Source organism: Phallusia mammillata, chromosome 3 (genome assembly GCF_965637545.1).
Source record: "Phallusia mammillata chromosome 3, kaPhaMamm4.hap1.1, whole genome shotgun sequence".
Classification (NCBI taxonomy): Eukaryota; Metazoa; Chordata; class Ascidiacea; order Phlebobranchia; family Ascidiidae; genus Phallusia; species Phallusia mammillata.
In genome coordinates, this window is record NC_137254.1 from 24,836,005 (window position 1) to 24,846,769 (window position 10,765).

The window sequence follows — 10,765 nt, forward strand, 5'->3', positions numbered from 1 at the left end:
AGTATCCCAATATTTCCATGTTTGCAAAGCGATAGCAGAATTTCGTGATTCGTCAACTCAACCTCATTTTGTAATGGCGAACTTTTCGTGTACGACAAGTAATCATCTCATATGTGAACGACGAGTTGTTACCAAAACAATAATATTTTTGTAAAAGCATTTATAAAACAGAGCTTTTTTTACCGTTACCCACACGTTGGTCTAAATAACAATATTAAGAATCGTTAGAGAATTTTGGCTTAGAGAATTTTTTTTAAATTTGGTTTGGTAGGAAGGGGACAACCCAAAAAAACGTTTAGAAAACACCGCTTTAGAGAAAACTTTTGATTACAAGTTTGTCCCTTTGCGTCACTATAGGTTTTCCTGAAGTATCAGATATGTTTAAACTAATTCTAATATGCTTGGGAGATCGGCTTGATTCGGTATAACGTCTTCAATGAGCCTAGTGTAGCATGATGAAAATTTGAGATTTAGATACGCACCAAAAGATATTAAAAACAGGGATTTTACCGGATTTATATTTCTTTTTTATTTGTCATAAGAAATGCACCGGCCAATTAGATCGATGCAAAAGGCTTTAGCTTTTAACATCCAGTTGGGCCATTACATTTCCAAAATGTGTGATGGACAGATACATGTATATTATTTATCCGATGTATTTAACATTTAAAGCAAATAAAGCCCCACTATTATTTAAGTGAGAGGGTTTGGAGAAGGTTTACATTGCGGTCAAACAGTCTGGAATTTAGAACCGCAGTTGGCAACACAACAATCGTATGCCCGCACTTCGGCGAAAACTTCCGATCTAATACCAACGAAATCTACACCTCACGTTTCCGAATGTTTCTTAAAACTTAGCATTAAGGCATTAATTAGCGTTCCTCTCTTGGCGGTCTATCAAATCATGAAGTCATTAGAGTAGGTGGCGCAGCCAAGTGGCTTAAGATAACCGATCAAACCGCGGAGATTTAACACTGCAGCAACCGCTACTGCTTTCTCAATGCACCGCGAACGGTTGTGTCAGGCGCGAAACAGGTAAAGATGATTTTATTGCAGGTTTTCTAGGAAAATTAATAGGGTGGGTTCGGCGCGTGCCAGCTCCAGTATTCGCGTGCCTGCTTTGCGAGTCATCTAATTGTTCGCCGCAAAAGTGTTTTACTTAACTCGACGGAGGATGTTTGTTTTCGCAATGTTAAGCAGTGTTATAATCACGTTGTTAGCAAGTTTTCTGCATAGCGGTTTTGTGTTCTTTGTTAGTATTACAAGCCGGGCCCCACAAACCTAAAGTTCAATGCCTCCCCTTTTTTTCGCGAACGCAATTTTAAATCTACATTTTACAGGCCCTATATCTTCTGTGTTATTGCACAAGGCAACCTTTGCGAAAAACACATAATTGCAACTTCTGTGTTGTACAAAGTCGAAATGTGGTTATCCAAATTAAATTGTAATTTCTTCTGTGTGGTACAAAGAGTGTATGTACTCGTTCAAATTAAATCACATGAGATCACCATGCATCTTATTTGTCCAACCCATAATGGAAAGACGTCTAGCCTCATGTAATGTCTAGTTTCAGCCCTTAAATCATGTTGCAGCGTCATTAACATGCTTCGATTAAGTGCAGAAACTGTTTTGTTACGGGGAAGCCGGTGAAAACGTGACGACGCAAATTTGCCCAAAATCTGCAACTAGGCAAGGTTGTTTGTCTAACATTGCCTTATTGTTCATTACACATGAAAGCCCAACAATCAATTTTGTTCAATAAATACACGATGGCCACACTGGTGCTTCACGATGTTTTCAACACTGTAAAATTTAGAGGTTGTAATAATCCACCTCAGGGAAATCCACCTCACTCTAGGGGTGGAATGCTATAGGGTGGTTTTTTCCACGCTATGTTTTAGGGTGGTCAGTTCCACTTTTTAGGGACCACCGTTTTTGGTGGTAATTACCACCTATAAATTTACAGTGTTGTATTTAAATTTACAGTGAATCATGTCAACTAATGACGTTTACCCAATGTTAATTACACGTTGATTGCAAACTTAATCGCTGATGCTAGCTCGTGTGAACTGTGTATTGACCTTTGGTTACTATTTTTCACAGCCAATTTGCACGTTAAATATTCCATCGAGACTGTGAACAATGCCTTTGATCTAATCGCGAAATAAACTTCCGCTAACCACCTAAAATCATGAACAAAAGAGGTTTTGCTTTCGTCAAATACTAATTGAAGAAACTTGAAAAGAAAAACAATATTGTTTTTTATATCACTTTCATTTCCAAATGCCTCGTATATAAACCTAAAAATTAAACACCTTTAGATCAGAGCACCGTAGTTGGTTTGTTATTTAAACAAACAAAACATTTCCTCTTTTACCAAAATACCTTTTTACCTGTTCATTCTTAAATGCAACATTTCTTGCAACAAAATTCAACGAAGGCCAAGAGAAATACAGTTCGGAATGTGTGATTTTTCTTTTTGACGCGTGGTGAACTTAAAAAAGTTTAGCAAAATTCACGTTTAATGTTTTGTTCTTTGTTTTTCGCTGTGCTGTTTTCGGTCGTACCGAGCTGTGCATTGCTGCAACGTCGCAGGGCAAGTCTTATCGCATTTTTTCACTAAAATACCGAAATACCAATCACTGATATTTGAAGTGATTGCAGGTTTCGTTGATTTGCGGAACTTTTTGCCTCAGTAATTTTGTAAACTGACAAAACATGCATTTGGTTTCGACAACAAGTGCCTTGTACCGTTGAAATAATCTTCGCATTCCGGCAACAAACTCTCTGGAAAGGCATCTGCCAATTACAACGCTTTGTATTGCTCTTTGAAACCCATTTTCACACTATTAAGGTCAGCCTTATGCCATCTCGTGCCGGCCACGAAAGAACAAAACAAAAAATCCCGAATTCGAACATTTGCCACCACTTAATTTAACACGAATGCGACATTGACCATTAAAGTTCCACGAACTTTAGCGGCACGCAACTTGTGTTTTCAAACCAGGATCTTTCAAACTTCGTTTTCGAACACGGTCCATGTTTGGTTGGTCGTTTTGTAGTTTATTTGCCATTGACGTTGCTTCTAAGAAGAGATATCGACCAACGTAACGTAAACTCGTGATGTCGAAGTGTTTAAATCAGATTTGAAAATTTTCACACGTGCTCATCGTGTATTGCGGTAACGTAGGTGTCACGTTTTTGAAACATGATGCAACATGATCTCATTAGGTTTTCCCAGCGCTTTCGATATATCAACTTAATTGTTCAGGGAGAACATAGTGCCAACAACAAAAGTTTTCAACAAATGTTTTACTGTACATGCGCATTGGCAATTATTCTGACTAAGTAATATTTAAAGATGAAATAGGTATTATTTATTTTATTTTTTTCGCCAACTACAGGAAACCTACATTTCCAGGTTTCACTCGATATTTTCTAAACGTTACATTCGCTCCTTTTGAAAAGTAGATTATTGTATTTAAGACTAGTTTCGCCATACCCGCAGATGCAAAAAAAATAGTGTACTTTCAACCATACTGTTCCTGTGTCTGCCACAGTTGCCTCGCAACAAACATTCAGCGACAGGATGATTGCCCAAACCGGAAAATCCTGATTATGCCTGGCTTTTTGTCGAGCTCATTTTGTCCCCCACAAATAAACTCAGTTTTATGCAAATAAACTAAACAGTTTGCAAGGTATCTGATACAACTGTATTCTTAAACTCTATCCCCTACGTACTCGTTACTTGGCCTGTACTCTCGAGCTGAATCTGACTTTGCCCTACATTTCTGAATTCCCCTCGTGTTCACGCCCCCTGACACAAAGTCACGCTATTGCGAGCGTTCGAAAACATGCCTTTCACGACGTTAGGTCTACGCCTCTTCACGGAAAAGTTGAAATACGGACAAAGTAAGAACCATGGCTCAGTGGCGTGGCGCTTGACCGCGGAAATAGTGGACACGACTTGTCTTTGCATCAGACGACAAAAAACTTCGGTATCAACTCAACTGCTGTCTTTTGATGCCAAGCAACTCATAACCGGCATTTAGACATCTGTATGTCTAGGTACTCTTTTCGGTTTAACGTTTACAGTTATTCCGGACAGCAGATTAAATCCACCTCGCCATGTTTACAGCCAAGCCCCGAAGTAAACCATGGCCGTTCTCCACTGGTTTCACCGCGCGAGAAGATAAGATTAAAGAAAGGGATGTGTATTTTTTGATGGATTTTGATGATGGGTTTATGCAATCTCAGCAAAAATGCATGACACGAGCGATCCTGATAACCCAAACTTATTATGCTTGTACAAACATCAGTGAAAAACCAGCACTTCGTAAGTTGTAATATTCATTTAATGACAAAATCTCAAGCACATCAAACGTCGACCAGACGTGACAAACGGGGAACGTGACTTTAACATTACCCGACTGTCACGTTCCCGTTTTCACGGGTACGCAAAAGATTGGGACTGACTATCGGAAGGCGGTCTAGAACATTTGTGACACCGACCGTGCTAAAGGTGCAAAACGACAAATTGCCATTAATCAATACCCGACGTCTGTACATGAAAGCTGCCGTCATTTTTTGATCTGGTGAATCACCAAAAAATATAAGCCGCAAAACTTGTTTAGTGTTTAGTTACATGATTTAAACCTATTTTTAAATTTAGTCTCATCACTTTGATCGTAAATTCTCTGACAAATAAATATATTATATAAACATATAAAAAATATTGTCCTTTATTTGCGGGAAATTACAAATAAGACTTTTTTTAATTGGTTTAAAGCACAGACAGATTAGAATCTTTTATTGCTAGTTTTAATGGAATCAAAATAACACGTTTCAAGAAAATTTTCGGTGCATGCCAAGTCATTGCCTTGGCGTGACATTAAAAATTTCATATTATTATTCTGGCCATGAGTTCCTGGCCAAATTGTTCACATTTTCAAACGTTTCTTTGAAAAACTACTCTTTTAATTGTTAAAAAGTACCCAGAAATCACATTGCTCAAACGAGATTTCTGCAGATCACCCTAATTCGTCGATGCAGACAATGTAGGGTGCCACAGAAAATTAAGAATTTTACCCAAATATGTTTCACATAATTGCGCCGTTAATTGTGCTTGATTCCTTTTGGTGGCAGAACTGTTGATTGATGTCAAGAGTGGTGACAGCAATCATCGTTTAATATGCTTTTCTGGCTCAAGTACAAACACTACGGGACTTTTTAATGATGTTATGTTTACCCCTTTGATTCAAAACGGTCCACATATAGACAGCGTGGTTTCATAGCTACTCGACCCTTTTAGCTGCCATCAATAAGTGAGATCTGCGTGATTTAAAGTGGTTTGTTTCGTTGTAATTGCCACCTTCTTAGAGGTTGTAACCGACGACATTAAAAGTGCGTCACAGCTCTTTGCAATATCCGCCATAAGTCAACACTTAAAGCTGATAAACACGCGCTTATTAGTGTTAATACTGTGTTTTTGGAAAGGTCACGCGTGTAGGAAAAATCTTTAATTTAATGATAATTGGTCTAATGCACTTCTGCGATAATAGCGTTGACAATTAGTGTGTACTGTGATAGAACGGAGGCATCTGTTTGCGTTGACATTTAAAGCTTTATTTTGCAGTTTACGATATTGTTTGAAGTTAATTAGTTTTAGATGTGCGGGAAAAGCTCAAATACGTTTTTGTTTCCAGTTATATCAGTGATTGTTACTTTTTTTAAATACGAATTTTTTAAATAAGCAAGAAAACAGCTTCTTGCATTGAAACAAATCAAAATATGTCAAAACCGTGTTGTTATTTGATAATGTATTCAAGTGTGGGTTTCCTTTTATGTTTTAGAACTGTTCCTTGTTTGGGAGGAAGAGTTTGAATATCGTTAGGAAAACAGAACTCGCCTTTCTTTACCTACATATAAATGGTACACCTGTTGTGGCGTAGAAAACACGACATCTTTAAACAAAACCGAAAATAACAAAAAGCTTCACAAACATTTGACACAGCTGCAATATTCAGGAAGAATGCAGAATATTTAGGAACACTATGCACGGACTTGAAAAGTAGTTTAATCATAAACATTACTGCCAAGGTAGTGGTGTATATAGAATACATCGTGTACACAGTAATGTTTATGATTAAAATGCAGAATATCATCATGGATAAATACCAGTTTCTAAATTTAAAGGATTTAAAATCTTCCTGGTGTATATGAAATCCATTTAACTATCTTGGAAAATTTCGCATGTTTATTATACGTGTTTTGCAAGCTTAAAAACAACTGTATTCTTGTCACGAGAAGTAGGTCAATCGGATGTTTACCGGACGTCATAAGAGTCATTTTCTATGACTTGGCATAATTGACATGTCAAAGACGTCTGAATGGGAAAGTCCAATTTGCGAATAGCGTGTGAACAAAGAACTTGTTGATGATGACTGCACGACCACATTGCACGAACTGGATGCTCATTGTGGGTGGGTCCCGTTGATGTAATCGACCATTCAATGCACATTTCCACGGTTAAGGCGACTGTTGACGAATTTGGCAAGTGTTTTCCATGTTCTGTTGCTTGTTTCCTTTTTACGTTGGCACTGCGTGAAACTGATATTTTTTATACGGACGAGTCGTAAATATGCGAACATAATCCTTATTCGCGTAGGAAATGTAATCTAGTAAGAACGTAGGAAATGTTTAACTTTGAAAATGCGACTGACTGTAATTAAGTAATATTATTAAACTTTTATGGGAAATATTATGGGTAAAATGGGCGTAAATCATTGAATGCAATATGAACGTAATTTATAAACGTTTATTCTTACTTTACGTACAATAAACAAAAACTACACAACCAATTTTATATGTTGCAAAAAAACAGGCAGCGTTTGAAGAATCTCTAACTTAACCATGTTACCTCATCCAAAAGCACAGAAATACACAATAAACATATGCGAAAAGAAACGAAACGTAACGAACCAAGACAAGTAAAGCCAATATAAATACACATTTGGGCACTTCATTTCAAAGTATTGGGTTTCCGTTGTAGAAGTGATAGCTGTTAAAGCCGTAGAACTGATGCCTCTTTTCTTTGTGCTTGATTGAGTGGTGAAATCTGAGATCAGCGGACTTGTCAGCAAACTCATAATGTCTTGTGTTGTCCCTGTAAAAGCGGAATCAAGGGTTATAATTTAAACCGGGCTTTTTGCGTCGGTTTGGTTTTAGGTTTAAAAAACGGGGTTGACTTCAGATATGTGTAGTAATTTTTCGTTGTTTAGTTTCACTTTAGGGCCTGATTTGGGCTTATGTTGATAAACACGAGTTCGGTCCGGGTTACGGGTTACGGGTTTGTCCTTTCGGGTTCGGTGTCGAAATATGGACCCGTTTACAACTCTAACCCGGATTTACACTGAAGCTTGAGAAAACATTGGTGTATCAAATTTGTACAGCGATTGAAGGTTACAAATATTTCAAAACAAACATAAAAAATTTGCAAATTGTGGCTTTGAGACCGCTGAACTGGAGTATGGTATACTTCCAAAGGTCAAAGGATAAGATCAATTTGAAAACAAAGAAAACGCAACTCACCCACAAGTTCTTAGGTTTATATAATCGAGATAAAGCAAGTGCGCCTGGCCTTTCGTTCTATTTATTTTTTTGATGGTTTCAGTTTATTTCGGTAATTTAATGCTATATGCGCGCCAAACCTCTAAGTGTGTATCTGAAACTTGCAACTTTGTATCAAACCAAGCTTAGTTGCACGTTTTGCACTATACCATCGATTGACTATTGTTTACTGATACAAATTGCAATTTAAATAATTGTGTGAAAATGTGCTTGAAAAGACCCATAATAGTAGATTTTAAGAATTTTGTGACTTGACTTTGACCCCTGACAGCTGTTATGAATATAAACCCACGAATACCCATCGTGCCGTGTTTGTGCCGATTGCGCCGTGCAGCGATTCAAAGCTTCTGTTGTGATAGGCCACAAATATTGGCCAGGTATTCGGTTTACGCTATTTTTTTAAGGTTAAAAAACTCACCTATAATCCGGTGCAGTCTCTGGCAGATCTTCGTGTAAACGCTTGTGGGCGTCAGACTAGAAAAAACAGCCAATGTTATTTCGACCGGATGATAAGCTTAAACGCTCAATGAAAGAATGAAGTTGCGATAGGGTTTTTAAAACATTTTGTCCGGATTCAGTGAAAACACATTCCTCCGTTGCAAATAGTGCAAAACAGATAACTTAAAGATCGATCAATTTTTGTGCAGGTTTGACTTTTGCTTTTGACATTAAGATGACCCTAGTCTTATGATAATTTTAAAATCTTGCCAACTTTATTCTTTGGTAGACATGCTTTATTGTTAGTCATTACTTTTATAATTAACTGGCGCAGGTTTTTTACATTAGAATAAAATTTGAAATAAAGCAGTGCACTAAACCTCTAGACCCAATAACGTACCTGAAATTCTACGATAAATTTCAGTTGTAGTTTAAATTGTGTAACATGCTGTTACCGAAATACAGTAAAACCAATGGACGATAAAATACTTGGTAAAACAGAATCAGTCGGTTTAATAAAGGAATATATATTTCGCCTATATGTGGCATCATCAGTTCCTGTAATCGATACGAAAATGAGTGCTAAAACAAACACGCTAAAATGAATAAATTAAACTAAAAGCAGTAAAACAGTATAACAAAGACACACAGGGGATGCTGTTACTAATTACCAAACTCACTGAACCAACCTCAAAACAAAACTAGCGCTGGGCACCGAATCAAGCGAGAGAGAAAAATAAATAAAGATAAGAAGCAAAACGTAGAACAGGTACGCGCGTGCAGGGAGATAACAACAGCGGTGAGTGCCGATGGAGTTTTTATCGTACTCGAGGCAGGACCATTTCCTGAATATTTATTTTGGCGTCTAATATCCTTTGCCATTTGGCCTCGCACATGTCTAAATTTTCTTTTTTAGGGCTTTCCACAAAGGTAATGCAGAAACAAGTGGCGATGTCCGGTTTCCTTTTTAAAATATGAATGTGTTTGCTTGCATAATGTCGCAGTAATGCTGCTTTGTTATTCTTTTCTGTGTAATTAAAAGTTTTCCAAGTCGCTCTGTGTCCGCGCCATCGTACAGAAAACGGGTTCTTGGTCTGGCCAACGTAGCAAGCATTGCATTCATTGCAATTAGCTACATAAATACCGTAGTCGCGACAACTGAGGTTTTGTATGAGACGGACTTCACCAGCGGGTGTGTTGATTGTGGTGCATGGTATCGGGCACCATTGATTTGAACTTGCTGTAATGCCCACAATGCCCACAAAGGCCGAAGTGTTTGCATGGATGGGACCTCCCTGCTGTCTTCGAGTCTCTCTCTTCCAAAGCAATGCGCCTGTAGTTGGTTAATATTCGTCCAAGTGTAGCTGGCCGTTTGTAAACCACGCAAGCATTTGGTTGTAGGTTTCTTTCCTTTCCAGACACCTTTAGGGACTTAGGGAAAACAGTTGGCCATACAAGTCTTATGGTCTTGTTTGTTTGTGACTTTGTTGCCTTTGTCATGTCCCAAGTCCAGGTTTTGGCAATTTTGAGGTTGTTTGTTACAAGATTTTTCGGAAAGTGCGACCGAATACATTTCTGCTGCAGTCTTTCCAAGCTGGTATTATAGAGCCCGTCATTTTCGTTCAGTCTTCGCAATCTCCTCGCCTCCCCAACAACAATGGACTTAAATATGTTAAGCGGATGATGGGACGTTCCGTGTAAAAAAAGCCGATTGATTGCAGTTGGCTTCACAAAATCAGTCAAAATAAATCCGAAAGGATTTTGGGAAAAACAGTTATGCATTACGTCCAGAAATTCTACCTGCTCATCTTTCTTTGCAGTGCACAGGCTGCGAAACGTTAGCTCAAGATTGTATTTTTCTAGTCCCATAGTGAGCGCCGCTTGTATTTGTCGGTTTGAAGCAGGCCCGCTTGCAACCCAAATGATGTCGTCAATAAACCTTTTAAAAATTAGTGCTTGCTGCAAAGTGCCTTTTAAGCTCTTTATGATATAGTGAAGGGCTATGTTAGCTATGGCAACCGAATGATTGTCTCCGGTTATTATTCCCTCGGTTTGCTTGTAATATTTTCCATCATACTTCGTTACGACATTGTCGATGGTAAACAGTGTTAGGTGCAGTAGTTGAGTCTGTCACTTACTGCTGAATTTAGCCTGTTCTGAAGCCTTCGGAAACTGCATCTTTGATCAGTGACCTCGGAAGGCTTGGGTACAGTGCAACGACGTCTGCAGCCGTTATGATAATGCGACGTCCTATTTGTTCAGCTCTTTTTAGGTTTGCTTCTTTCCACTTTTTCACGGCATCCACGTATTGCGTGCTGTCCTGACTGTATTCGTTTATTCCCGATTGACAGTATCTCACTGCAATGGGTTGCAGGATGTATTGGATCATCGCTGTAACTCGCGACGTCATTGTATGACCAGCCGCTTGCACCAGTCGTACTGGAATGTCGCGGGCTAAAACAGTTTTAAGCTCGCTTTGTGTTAGCTTGTGCGTTTTTAGAAGTGGATAAGCATAAGCTAGGTTTCGGTTGTCAAAGTATTTCGCGCGAGCACCCGAAACTCTATGGTAGTTGTGCCCAATAACCTTCACACCAACAGCACACAGGAGTATTTCTTCTGATATCTCAGCTTCAGTGTAGAGTTCTTTTGCGTAACATTCGCAGGTTTCTCTAATTGCACCACACTGTTTTGTGAAAGT

At 38.5% G+C, this 10,765-nt stretch overlaps 1 protein-coding gene across 1 annotated transcript in view; it reads right to left on the bottom strand.

Moving 5' to 3' along the window:
- Positions 1–6,803: 6,803 nt before the first annotated feature.
- LOC145218869 (uncharacterized) overlaps positions 6,804–10,765 on the bottom strand; it is a 16,906-nt gene continuing 12,944 nt past the window's right edge. The window contains exons 16-17 of the mRNA XM_080086267.1: positions 8,048–8,103; positions 6,804–7,165 (exon numbers count right to left, since the gene is read on the bottom strand). Of these exons, the coding sequence (XP_079942393.1) occupies positions 7,027–7,165; positions 8,048–8,103 (195 nt within the window). The 3' untranslated portion in view covers positions 6,804–7,026. The remainder of the gene's footprint in view (positions 7,166–8,047; positions 8,104–10,765) is intronic.